Source organism: Ambystoma mexicanum, chromosome 5q, assembly GCF_040938575.1.
Source record: "Ambystoma mexicanum isolate Mex_15411 chromosome 5q, UKY_AmexF1_1, whole genome shotgun sequence".
Taxonomy (NCBI): Eukaryota; Metazoa; Chordata; class Amphibia; order Caudata; family Ambystomatidae; genus Ambystoma; species Ambystoma mexicanum.
This window is the reverse complement of record NC_090933.1, coordinates 1,304,234,176-1,304,248,674: the sequence shown is the minus strand read 5'-3', so window position 1 is coordinate 1,304,248,674 and position 14,499 is coordinate 1,304,234,176. Positions and strand designations below refer to the sequence as shown.

At 45.8% G+C, this 14,499-nt stretch overlaps 1 protein-coding gene across 3 annotated transcripts in view; it reads right to left on the bottom strand.

Moving 5' to 3' along the window:
- Window positions 1–14,499, bottom strand: part of HSF1 (heat shock transcription factor 1) — a 1,218,386-nt gene that overhangs the window by 550,291 nt on the left and 653,596 nt on the right. For all 3 annotated transcript variants that reach the window (XM_069621903.1, XM_069621901.1, XM_069621902.1), the window contains one exon: window positions 1,693–1,832. In XM_069621903.1, coding sequence (XP_069478004.1) covers window positions 1,693–1,832 — 140 coding nt within the window. The remainder of the gene's footprint in view (window positions 1–1,692; window positions 1,833–14,499) is intronic.

Genomic DNA, 14,499 nt, shown 5'->3' with positions numbered 1-14,499 from the left:
TACTGGGCCATATATAAAAAGGTAATAAATGTATAGTTTGCCTCTCATGTGAAAGTTACATTTGCAACCCACCTTGTACTAGCAACTTGTTCCCCAGAGTGGTCTCCTGTGGAATGTGCGCTACTGGATACCCAGGACCTACTTTTAGCTCCTGGTCAACTAGTCTTTTTTTTCGATCCCTGGAAATGTTAAGACTTTTTTTATTGGATTACATTTTCCGACATAGAATAAATATAAAACTGAGGGCCACTGGAAGTGCTTATTGCATTTTATTTTGAACAAGAGCAATAATCAGTTTTGCAGCATGCATTTCCAAACACTCCAATTGATACTAAACAGCTACAATACCTATCCAACAGTAGTGGAGTGACCGGTACAATATACCCCATCTTTACAACTTGTACTGGATTCTACCACACCCCACTGAACAAAATGAGAAATCATTCCAGATCTTAAAAGTGCCCCAGGTCTTCAACTGAGAGCCGACTTTATCCATCTGGCAGGCTCATTTCCCTACCTAGCATAGTAGTTCAACGAACGCCATTACATGGTCTTTTAGATGTGTTTGTAAACACCCCAGTCCAACCAGAAGTTCACTTGGCAGGCAATGTTATTAGCTAAGCGACATACTGCAATGAAACTGGAGCTAAAACGGTGTCAAAAAAGTGAGCTGGCTGAAGGGCCAGACAAGTGAATATTCATTTGCAGTGATATTCGGAGGAACGATACTCTGCGGAGCCAAAGCTTAAGATATACGGGGCGACTTTCTGTACTGCCCAACTCACCAAACCAAGCACCCAACCACCTTCTCCCTAGGTGACCAATAAGGTACAGACATACCTAGGCAGCCAAATAATGCAGTACAAAGTTGTTTTTTCAGACAAAAAGAGGGAAATGCGACAAAAATGTAGTACATATGCAACTGTTTTCTGCCTCAGACACGCTCAGTGTAATATTTAATATTGAAATGTATTCTTCAACATGTTAAACCTAAAATAAACATTTAAAAAGAAAACTTTGAATACTTTGGACTAACAACTGGATGGCAAACTGTCTTGCATGTGCATCAAACAGATTCACAAGCTGTACAAATATGTACATAATAAACAGCTCAGGGAGAAACTAAAGTCCCAACACTCAAAGGACTCAAGCGATACGTTTTCTTTCTTGGAGTCTCCGGTACACGGCTGGCTGCTAGGATATCCCACCAGTATGGGGAAAGTGGCGAACACAGGAGTAAACCACCTTCTAATTTGAAAACAAAAGGATGACCTTTGACTTGACAAAGCCTTGCACCGTGAACTGCATGAAGTAAGTCTTTCCCTCACACATCAGAAGACCTGACTGACCAGTCTAAAGTGACTTTTTGATGGTAGTTCTCAAACATTGGTGCCATCATTCAAAAGGATGCCATTTCGAAGCGCTCTTTTCTAAATGCTTTGTTTAGTCATTTCAATTCGAAGATGGGGCCGTTTTTAAAACCTCTTAATTTGTATGCACCAAGGGAAGTTGCTTCGGGTAGAGAAGAGGTGCCCACATTCTGGTAATGCAAACCAGCTGCTAGCATTACAATCACTATTACGGTACACTGCTGCAACAGGACTACTGAATGGAAAATAGTTGAACAAATGATACCACACACGTGCAAATGTTACCAAGTGATCCTGGCAAGTACAGAAGACTGCGCCATACCTCTCCTCGACACTGCGGCATGGGGATACGGACGGGCTGGACTGGGCAAGTTCTGTGACATCAGAGATAATGGGACCAGAGTTAGACGATGAGGAATCTGGGGAGTAGAGGCTTGTGCCAGAGTACGGCGGAGAGGAGGCCTGAAAGACAAAAACAGAAACCGCTATAACAGACCAGAATCATACACTGGCACCTTTATATAAACTATCAGCATAGTGGCAATACAGAGCTACAAGGCACCAACTAAAGTTCGAACCCTGGGGAAACCGCCACTCCTGCAGATCCCGAGTGCCACATTCCAAACCTGCAGCTGTTTTGCCAAATGTTGGATGCAGTCTATTTGCCCAGCATGCCTTCATTCTACAGCCATCTCCCTAGGATTCCATATCCTGCATCTTTTGCAAGCACGCCAAGACCTTGCGCTCCGTCTCACTGAAAGTCTCAGTGCTATGGGTCCCAACTTTCTCAAATACTGCAGCGCCCTTGCCAGCAATTCCAGAGCCAGCAGCTCAGGAGTACTTCAACTGTAATTGCATGACAAAAAACGGAAAGCTGACATTAAAGGGAATCAAACGTTTTGTGGATCAAAAAAATCTCAATTTTTCTACCACTTCTGTGGCGTGTGGTGCAACAAACTCTCAAGAGGATTACATTATCAATGCTAAACATTCTTTAGAAGAGACTACTGATACCCAAAACCCGAAGTGTTATTCCCAACTCTCCACCCCAAGCCCAGTGAAGAATTCCCAAAATAATGAGTGGAAAAAGTCAATTTCGTACATGCATTCCCCCTCCACTGCTTGGGACATTTTTCACAATTTAATTTATTACATTTTTGTAACGCCCAAACCCGCGTGTATCACAGGGTTTGCACAATACAATGAGTGGCAGTGACGTAACGGATAGTATAGGGTGGCAGGACAGTCGGATAAAATAGAGCTAGCACCAAGTTTAATGAATGTTACATCCTGTTTGTCGAACAGTCAGCTTTTTAGAAGTCTCTTGAAGGCTGGCTAAGAGGGCTCATTTCTAATGTGCGGCGAAAATGAGTTCCAGAGGGTTGGGGCAGTGATGCAGAATCTTGGAGGTGTGGGCTGTGGAGGAGGGATGTATGCGATTTCTTCTAATATATTTCTCCTAATGGAGATTTCACCGAAAACCCAAATCTTTACTTTTTGTTTTAATGCCTCACATCTCCCTACCCTAACGTATACCCTTACCCCACACCCCACCTATTATAAATTACACATATACCATTTCCCCTACCATTTTCGGGGAAATCTATTCAGTGAAATCTCATTAGGGGAAATGGTATTCAGAGAAATCCTTGGTAATGGTGGAAAAGAGGGCGTTGATGTGCCTAGTCATGGTTAACTCGGCATCTAGATAGACACACCAAAAATAAGTAGCTCAGTCTCATCATTAAGACATAGGCTATGAGTGGCCATCCTCTTCTGGATGGAACTGAACACATTGTTAATGGTAACAACAGTCATTGAAGTGGTTGCCAGAAATAGGGATGAGAATTTGAGCGTCGTCTGCAAAATTGGTATAAGTGATACCAAGAGTGTCAAGGATGTAAAAGAAGGGTTTAGTGTAGATTTTGGAGGGTAGGTTTTTGAGGTACGCTCGCTGAGGAATGATTTTACCCAGTCGACGATTGAAGTGGGAGTTGAGGTTCTGGCAGATCATATCATGGTCTACCAAATCAAAGGCAGCTGTGAGGTTAAGGAGGAGTATGGCTGCTAGATTACCAGTGTCCACGATATTGTCAAGTTGCATTTTCAAGTAGAGGAGGGCTGTTTTGGTACTATGTTTAGGTCGGAAGCCGGACTGTGTGGCTACAAGGAATGAGTGGTGTTCAAGGAATTGTTAAACTTGTAGCTACGCAAAGAGGTCCAGAATTCTGCCCAAGAATGGGACAGTCGTGATGGGCCGGTAGTTGGTGGGTACAACTGGGTCCAGGGCAGATTTTTTAAGAAGCAGGGTGACCGAGGCTGCCTTAATGCTAACTATGACCACACATGCCCTGAAGGATGCGCTGACAAAATCGGAGATGATCGGGGGCACAGATGCAGTGCAAAGTTTGATGTCAGCGGAACATGAATCTCGCTTGCAATTGGTAGTTTAGAGTTTGTATAGTATCCGGGACTGTAGTTTGGGTGACTTGAGAGAAAGAAGCAGGTGGGTGTCTTAGTTGGTGATGTGGGAGTTATCAGGACTGGCGACCCCAGTTATCTGGGGGGTGGGTTTGGCAGCAAGTAAAATGTTCCTGGTAGTGTTTTTGCTACGTAGCAGATTAATTTTGGGAGCTGGGTCAATTTGAATGGTGCTGCACCATGCTTTTGAAGTTTGGGATTTTGTGTTTGAGGAACCAAGGTTTTCCAATTCTCTCAGAATGGTGAATAATGCTTTAGAATTGGAGCGTGCGTTGAGATTCTATTGTCATAGCAGGAGGCTTCATTTGATATTATTGCTGACTTATAGGCCTTGGAGACATTGGCCAGGTTGAGAGCATTGTCAGGGGTAGGGTGCCTCTTGTGGAGATGTTCAAGGGCTCTTTTTCTGCACAGTGTCAAGCTTGTCGTAGAACAAGATATTAGTAGGCTTAAGTGGTTTCCGAGTTTTACATTTGAGTGGAGCATGCTGGTTGAGTGCCAAGAGGCGGCTCTGGTGGTAGTGGTCTGTAACGTCGGTCTTGGAAGCGAGAAGTGTTGGTAGAGTGGGCTTGAGGGTCTCGTGTGAGAGTTTACAGGTGCTTCTGGCCAAGATCCGGTTAAGCACGGGAATCATATTTGGAGTAAGTTTAGTGTGATGTAGTTTAAATTTAATTAAGTGGTGGTCGGACCAGGGCACAGGGCTGATGTGAAAGAGCAATGGTAGTGTTAGTGGTCAATATCCAATCTAGGAGGCGCCCTTTGACATGAGCGGGGGCAGAGACAAGTTGGGTGATATTCATGTCCTGGACCAACTGGACCAATGACGCTGCTTTGTGATCCGCAGGATCATTAAAGCCCAAGTTAAAGCCGCCTGGTATTACACATTTAGTGGCTGGTTTGAGAAAGGTAGTGATCATGAGGGGGATGTCAGGCTCTGTGGAGCTGGAGGAGTTAGGTTGACGATAAAGGAGGATGTTGGACGTGGTCCGTGGATTCGTCGTTAGTTCGAGTACCAATCGTTAGTTGGTACCAGTACCATTAACGCCTCCTTCAACACCAACACAGTCCCAGTCAGTCTAAAAGAAGCTTGGGTTCGGCCCCCTCTAAAGAAACCAAATCTTGACCCAGAAGTCGCTTATAACTACAGACCCATCACCACCGTGCCCTTCCTGCTCAAGATCCTGGATAAACTTGCTTACACGCAAATCCAGGAATATCTTGAAACCAAACATATCCTAGGATTACGACTGGGCCACGGGACAGTCAGCCCTACAAACCGGCACTCCTTCTCCTACTGGATCTGTCCGCCACCTTTGACCTTGCTTGTCAACCATGATATTCTAGGCATGCACCTAAAAAATGAAGCACACTTCTCTCCAGAAGCTATCGCTTGGGTGGCCTCGTTCCTAAATGGTAGACTCATGAAGGTCTTCTCAGACACTGCCTCTGCAACCCCCACCATCATCCACTGCGGCGTCCCGCAGGGCTCCTGCACTGCCCCACACTCTACAATATATTCACCCTTCCACTCTTTAATGACCTTGACTGTCGTAAAATAGCGTACACCCATTACACGGACGACACGCAGGTACTACTCCCACTAAACGGGACATATCATGAAGATATGACAGCCGTAACTAAAATCTAAACAGCCATCCAAACCTGGATGGCTGCCAACGGCCTCTGCTTAGTTGGGGATAAAACCGAGATCCTCATAGTAGGGACCAGCCAAACTCTCAAACTCCCTCCACAATATAAATCCTTTAACATTGATAACTCCATCATCACAGTCTCTAAGACTATCAAAACACTAGGTGTTCATCTAGATGCCTCACTATCCATTTTGTCGCCAGGTCAACGCCATAGCCTCCGCACTCACCACCAAGGTGATCAATGCAGTCAAACCTTTCCTCTCCACCAAAAATTGCCTATCCATCGCCAGAGCCCCACAATAGGTACCAAACTGGAATACTGTAATGCCCTTTTCCTAGGTACCTCCGCCAGCAATTTAAAAAAACTCCAAATCACGCAAAACAACGCGCTCAGGGCAGCGCTGACCATCCCAAAAAGAACAAATCTCTCAAGCTAGGAAAGATGCCCATTGGTTATCAGTAAAGGAACGCATACTCTTCAAAGCCATGGCCATCACACATAGGTGCCTTACCTCAGACGCCCCACCCCATCTCTCAGAGAAAGAATCACCCTCAACACCTCCAACAGACCCACTAGAGCACACTGCGCTAACCAACTATATGTTCCCACGTTTAAAAGAACTAGAGCTGGAGGGTCCAGCTTCCAACACCTTGCACCCAAAAATTGGAATGCCCTGCCAACCTCACTAAGGAATGAAGCATCATACACCACCTTTCACAGAAACCTAAAAACCTTTCTATTCCGCTAATGTTTTTGCCTACCAACATGCACGGCTATACCTGCACTGTAACCAAAGTAAAGTATAACCCCTGCCTCTTAACACGTGTCATTGTACTACTGCTACCGACTGTTACATCCTACCTATGTTAAGCTCAAGCCTTCTGTAACAGCGCCACGATGCCTCAGGGCAGCTCTGTACGCTTTATAAATGCAAATAAATAAAATAAATGTAGACCAACCTTTTCTAGGTACACAGGACATACTAAGTTAGAAGCAGTCAGTCTTCAGGACTGCCCACAGCACAGAGTCCACATTGTTCGACCTAAAGACAAACATCTCACATTTCTGTGAAAAGAGCAACACAGCCCTCCTGATTCTTTTAGATTTGTCAGCTGCCTTTGACTTAGTGGACCCATTCAATATTCCTGCCCAGACTGCATAATTCAGCCACCTCTCCAGATGCAGTTAATTGGATCCAATCCTTTCCATCTGATCGTAAAGCCAAAGTCTATCACATATAGGCTATGGCAGATGATTGTTTGGGACCTGTGGAGTCCCCTCATGGGTCTTGCATGTCTCCAACCCTATTTAACATCCTTACACTGCCCCTCTTTGAAATGTTGAAGAAGGCATAGTGTATGCCAACTATGCTGAAAATACAGCGTCTTATTCCAATATCAGGTAACCACAGTAAGGGCACTATTACTATCAGCACACCTGCAATCTTATTCAAATCTGGATGGTGGATAACGGGCTGACACTGAACAATGCTAAAACTGACCTCATGATCGCTTGCACAGCACTCCAGCTCCATAAGATGGATGCTGCGTACCAGTTCATTCAGATTGTAGAGTGTACAATTGCCACTTCACCCAAGATCAAGACATTGCAAGTGATTTTGGACCAAGAGCTTAATATGAAAGCACATGTCAACAGCCTAGTTTCTGGCACTTCATATCTTCAATTACTTGCTCTATTGACACCGTTCCTTAACCCTACCAACTGCGCTACTCTTGCTTGTGCAATCATTGGGGCATGATTGGATTACTGTGTCTGCCTCCTTCAGGGTATTGGTAGGAGGGAAATCACTTACTTATAGGTTATAAAAAACAACGCAGTTTGCGTTGTAGAGGGTTTGTGCAGATCTGACCATTTGCTGCTAGGAGGGCCCTACACTGGCTGCCCATCGGCAGGCAAAATCACCTTCCGGACACTGCATTACACAACCCCCTTCACAGAAAAAGTTCTGGTTATCTATCTGGCAGACTCTTGGCTTCCCAATCGAAGATCGCTCATATCAATGCCATGCCTAATGGATTTTGTCTTGGCACTTTTAAAATAAACTTCTGCAAGAGCCAGGTCTAGCCCGTTTCTGGCATCTGGACCACCCCATTGAGAAGGTGCATTGCTTCCTCAAAATCTGTGAAAACATAGGTGCAGTCACACGGTCACTGAGGCTAGCAGAGTAAAGAATGCTCACTGTTAGGAACACTTTCCTTAGGTTAATAGATTAGGGTTCTAGAAGTAGAGCCTGTGTGTTCATTTTAAGGTTCCCGACTCAGAATGTAATAGAATGACCAGAGCACACAAACTGCTCCCAAACTACTGTCACTCAATACGGCGCAGTCCGAAAAAATAGCTGTTAAAAAAAGGGGGGATTTTGTTACTCACGTAGTGACTACTGTGCTCCTAATCCTATATGTCCCCTTTCCTGCATACTTCTGAGAGTTCCTGCGAAGTAGGATGGGAGTGAAGCCTTCAGCAAGTACAGCGTGCATCCCCTTTAAATTTACCAAAGCGGGAGCAGCCCATGTGACCACGCACACAGCCATGCCTCTCAATCTTACGCTACGTCCCTTCAGTCCATAGACCCACAGAAAAGGACCGGTAGGCCCTAGGTACATATTTCTTGGGGATGATGGGTGGGCAAATAGACTATGGAGGAAAGGGGACATAAGACTAGAGGTACTGCAGTCACTACGGTGAGTAACTTTTCCTTACTTTTCTATTTTTTGTATATGGTACAAAAACTTTACAAAAAGAGAACATTTGTTTGAGAAAACAAATAAAAACAATTTATCAACCTTCACAAAATAATAAACCCATTAACCTTTACTACAATCTGGAACAAAGAAAAAATGGTGACTAACATTCTTTTACTTGGACTTTTCCAAATTGAAGTAAGATTCAATTAACTATGTATCATCATTTGATAATTAAGAAGTTCGACAATATTTCCAAAATGTCTTTTCCCCTTGGCTATTGTCCTTGGGTGCCTCAGGTCTCGGAACGATATTGCATTTCTCCAGAACCTGTACAGTGGCGAATTTAAGAGCTGGCTAATGCCCAGAGAGGATTCTACTCCAAAAGGCGTCCAAAAGGCGTCTACCCCTCATCCCAGTCTACAAATCTTCTGTATAATTCCCACCTCATGTTCCAAGAACCCTCACAGTCCAGCAGAAGATGTTTTAATGTTTGTTTTGACGAGGAATCACACGCTACACAATTTCTGAGCATCCGTCCCTTGGTTTCGCCTGGACAAAATTTCCCCTGGGTGTACTATGTTCAGCCCGATTATGAGGAAATTCTTCCTTATCTGGCTATCAGGAAATTTGACCAAATACCTTGGGGAGAACCCCCAGTTTTTTTGTCAATGGTCTGAACGGAATTCGAAGGACCTGAGTGTCTCAGTTTTCCGACTGTCTCAATCCATTCAGCAACTTCCATTTTTTTTATACTCTGGGGGTTGGTAAATAGCGTCTGGATATCTGTATCTGCTTTGACAAACATCTCCTTGGCTCCTACTTCCAGGTTAGATAGAAGCCTGGATCTCAAGTGATCAAGCAGGAATCTAACATCACCATAGAGTATATTCTGCCGTGCAGTGATAATAATACCGATATAGTGACATTAGCTTCCACTCAGCCACTTTCCCTGACTCCGATGTCCCATCCCCATAGAGGATCTCTAAGCTGAAGCAAAAAGGTTTCTTAGAAGTGCATACTAAAATTGCATATCTGCTGTGGAGATAGTGTCAAGCGCATAGTACCTGCAGTAAGCGGAGAGTAAAGCCCAGGTGGATGCCTTGCATATAGTTGAAAAGCAACTGCCATGCTCTTTGATCCGGGGTGCAGCATGCCCTGTACCTTAAATGTGTGCATAATCCAAGAGACAATCCACGCACCTAACAGTTTGTCCGAAGACCAGTTAGGTCTAGTCCTCTCGAGAACCTCAAAGTCCTGCAAACATCAAGGTTGTGCAGCGTGCAATCTCCTTCAAACTTTGGATCCGGGAAGAACACTGGTAATGTGATCTCTTGCTTAAAAGAAAAAAAGGATGGGTGTGCCCCAAGGAACACCTTATCCCGACAAAAGGAGAGATATGGCTCTTCTGCTGAAAGAGCCTGCCATTCACTAATGCTGCATGAAGTAATTACCACAAGGAATGCGGTCTTCCAGCTTCCAGGAAAAGCGTAGCTTCCCGGAACCACTGGCTCATAAGGCCTGTGCGCAAGTGCAGTTAGAACACTGGGATCCCACACCGGAACAGGGAACCTGATAGCAGACACACATGGGTCAGACCCCCAGAGGCCCTTTGATTAAATTATAGCACCCTGTCCTTGTTTGACAAGAACGTCCCAATAGCTGTTAGGTATGTCCGAAAAGAGGATACATAAGTCCCTTTTTTAATTAAATTAGACAGGAAAGAGGATATCATGAATGCTTGTAGTGGGTTCTGGGCTTTCGCCAGCATCCAGTGGCGAAATCGCAACCACTTACACCTGTACTGAGTGTGTAAGGCTTCCTAGATGCTCCCATGATTTTGAGCTTCTCAGGTGGCATAGCATTAAGGACAGTAGTTGAGGGCAAAGATGTAAATCTTCTTGCTGGTGAAGAACATTTGGATGGAGGGGGAAGAGGGAGCATCTGTCATGATCAGCAGATCTGAGAACCAATGTCTCTGGTGCCAATGCAGAGCGATGAGAAGCAGTGTCACCTGGCTGGAGCTCCTCAATTTTTGCAGTACCCTCGGGATCAGATGTAGGGGTGGAAACGCTTAAAGCAAAGAGATTGTTCCATGATATCGATAAAGCGACCCCCAAGACAGTATCCATTAGTGGTTGGCAGTCGACCATCTGCTGAGCTCATCTGCCTGAACATTCTCTTCCCCTGCCAGGTGGGCCACCTGGACTGATATGCCATTCTACAGTGCCCACTCCCAAAGCTTTGCTGACCTTGTGCCCACCTGCTTGTTTCTATAGAACATTTTGATGACATTGCCTGCGAGTATAAATACTCTTATGCGTGTTTTCATTGGCAGGAAAGCTTGGAGGGCTAGGAAAGCTGCCATTAGCTCTAAACAATTAAATGTATATGTGCCTGAGCATCTTGGCTGCTCCACTTGTCGTGGATCATTAAGTCCTGTAGGGTTACCCCCCCACCCCCATCGTGATTGTGCATTTATATGTAGCGCGCGCCAGACCCGCCGGTATCAGTGCGCAGAGACAAAGGATATTTTAAGCTTACAAAGTAACAATGTAGTACAGTGGAATTTACAAATTTACATTTTATAAATGTACATGTTACAAAATAGGTAGAAGGCTTACAAAAATGCATGCAGAGGCACATAGGAATTTACAAATTTAAATATTCCATATTAGGTATAGAGTGTACCGGTTCTAGTACAAGGCCTATCAGAGTTGGCAAGCGTATACAACAGTAATGATGACAGTCTTCAAACAGTGGGTACTGGGAGAGGTTCGAAGCCCTTCTCTCCTTAGTCTGGATTTAGATATCATTAGATATAAACCAATTGATAATGTTACACCTGAAGTGTCAGGGAGGAGTGTGTTGTGTACTGATGCGGGTATCTTGAAAAAGCATCACGCCAGCATGTTTGTGCTATTCGACCACCACACCAGGTCTGGGTGTAGCCAGGACAGAATGGGTACCACAGCCTTCATTTGTTCTGCCAATTGTAGCCACTAAGCCACCAAATGTAAATGCGTTCGGTGCATCAGGACCCTGGTCATCAGTACTGGCAGAACGCAAGCCGCCATCAGACCCAGCAGGTGCAGAAACCGCCATGCCAATGTCTGGGCATGCAAGAGGAAAAGCAATGTTTCTATCACGTATCCTCCCTTCCGTGTGAAACTTTTTGCTACTGTCCGTATCCCAGAAAAAGCTGATGAATTCTAGATTATGAGTGAGGACGAGCGTTGATTTCTTTACATTGACAAACAATCCCAGGGCATACATAGGATCTAGAAGATACTGAAGATGTCGGAATGACTCAAATGGGAAATGAGCTCGATTGAGCCAGATGCACCTGAACGCCTTTTAGTTGAAATCTCCCTTCTCCCCACAAACCCCCCAACCTCCCACCACCACCATCAGCTTGGGAAATCACCTTGGGAACGAGGGCAGCACTTTGTATTTTCTTAATGCCCAGGGCCCATGGAAACCAGCAGGCAACTGCAGTGAGGGGGCTAAAAGGGATGTGCAAATAGGCATACTGCATATCCACAGATACTAGCCAGTCGCCTGGTTTAAGGATGATGGCATGAGTGCAGATGTGATGATCTTGTGGTAATGAAAGGTAAAACAGGGACATGTCTAACACTGTCCTGAGGCCAGCCTTGTAGTTTTCCGGAACAAATAACCTGAAGTAAAATTCCAGACCCTCCTCTGCAGGAGGGACTATTGCTTCACAATGCGGAGTAGTTTAGAGATTTCTCGTGAAAGGGCACGCCAGAGCCTTTTTGGGGGAAAGGGAAATGGGGAGAAGACGGATAGGCGGAAACCCTTGTGGACCACTGAAACGACAAGATGGTGCTGCACTCTGCCTCCCACTGGTGTGCTGTGGACCTGCACCCTTACGTCACTTGGACTGCATTGACTCCAGGGTGGGGGAGATATTAAAAAAGAATCCCCATGAGGACATATGTGCCTGCTTTTTACGAGGGACACAGGTGGGGATGGGGGGGGGGGGGGGGGGGGGAGTTTGGGGGGACGTCAAACCAGTTGCACCGGTCGAGGAAGCCTCTAAAACCTCTCAAATCTTTTGGGGTGAATGACTGCCTCTGAATGTTCGAAGACCAAGGTTTTGTCTGGGTTTTCATCTGTGCTGCCAAAGACATAATAGTTTGCGCACAATTCTTCTTTATGTTCAGCTCTTCGTCTGTGTCTGGATTAAAAAACTCCATCCCATCAAATGGCAAGATCATAATCCTTCCCTGGATATCAGATTGAAATTTGGTGGCTTTCAGAAGCGTTTGGCGCCTAATGGCCATCCCTCTTGCCGCTGTATCAAGATTATGAAATGCCACCTCACTGAGGTCCTGTTCAACTTGGTGGTTTTGGTGGTCTGTGTTCTGGCCTGAGCGGAAACCAGCTTGCTAATCCGCTGGGAGGAGCGAGTCAGAGTCCTCCCAGTTCTTCTCCGAACTTCAGATTTGATGCTGCTTTAACAGTCACTGCATTAGCCGGTCGCAAGCTGAGGGCCGAGTTCTGATGAACATTTTTTAACTGTGTTCTCCAGGTGGTGGTTCTCTCCCACCGAAAAAAACTGAGGAAGATGACGATGAGGAAGATGACTGGAACCTCTCGCCTTGGCTTTTCAAGGTTTACCTTGCCCCTTTCGCCCCCCTGATCATCTTCTCTCCTCATTTTCAATGATATGCAGACACTCCTCTCCTCCCTCTCTCATTCCTGATTGACTGCTATCCAGGCATGGTGCGCTTCTAATGATTTCTGCCTTAATGCCAGTAAGACTGAGATCCTTCTCATTGGAACTCCAGCCCCTCCCTTCTCCCCCTACTCTCTGCCCCCCCCCCTCCTTAGGCACCCTCCCCTCACCCTCTCGTGAGGCAAAAAACCTGGGGGCCATCTTGGACTCTTCTTTTTCCTTCTCACATTACTGACCTTGTCAAGAAATCTCAACTTCACCTTCTCAGAGCATTCTCTCTTTCCTCACCCTCCCCCAGATACTCAATGTCTCCAGAGCTCTGGTTCTCTCTCTGCTCGACTACTGCAACAGCCTCTTCCTTACTCTGCCTCTTTCCTCCCTCTTCAACTAATCCAGAATAGGACTGCGAGAATTATCCTTGGCCTCAAGCCCAAGGACCGCATCTCTCCAGCCCTAAAGTCTCTCCACTGGCTCCCTGTGGCTGTGAGGATCAAATTCAAGACCCTCTGCATCATCCATACGGCTTTCTAGGGCCTGGGGCCACTCTATATCCAACTCTCTATCCCTAAATATCGCCCTGCTAGAATTCTTCAGTCTTCTAGCTCTAACTCTCTGCAAGTCAGATGCTTCTAAGCAGAGAGTGGGGGTTAGATCTCTTTCTTCAGCAGGAGCCTCCCTCTGGAATGGCCTTCCTGCCACTCTCTCCGTCTTGACCAGTATCTCCTTCAATTCGAAAGCTTCTCAAGAGCTTCCTTTCCTCTATAACCCCCACCCACGTTTAGACCCACCTGGCTCTATGTCTAGTGGCCTGCTCCCTCACTCATGAGCCTTACTGTGGAGGCCCTCCTTCGACCAGTCTTCCCTTACCAGCACCTGCCCTTGGACACCATTCCTGACCAGCCTACTAAGCCTGGTCCGCTCACCCCCCCCACTAGCTGCCCCCTATCACCACAGATTGAGCACTTGCCCTCCCGGAACTCCCACTGCACTTGACCAGCCCCTTGCCCCCCCCCCCACTCTCCCCCTGCATTTCTCCCTCCACTCCTCTCCCCGCCCTTCCTGTTTATTGCACTTGCACAATCTGAATGTCACAAGGCCTAGTAGGACCGTTACTGTTATTTTTCTCCCCCTGTACCCTCCTAGTTTTGTGGTGTACGGAAACACTTTTTGATGTATAGGCGCCTTACAAATGATCAATCAAATAAAAAGGGCCAATCTCAAGCCAATGAGCCCTGTTGTAAGTCAGACATATGAGATGGACAAGAGGACATGTTTATTAGTATCCTGAAAGAAAACCTATTCTAAACATCTAAACACTATGAATTTCCTGTGCTAGAAAATAACCAAAAGGGTGCTCTTTAGGACGGCTTTACAAAATGAATCCAGTCCTCTGTCTGAACTAACCCATCTCTAACATAACACTAGTAAATGAAAACCGAGAATCAAAGCTCCAACTCGGCATGCGCGTTACTCCCCCTTTTGGAATATCAGTGGTGGCTGGTTATCTGGCCCCCACGCCCCCACACAAACACAATGTTGTCACAGTTTTTGAGATTGTTACAACTTGTAGCTTTGGATGGGCTCTGGG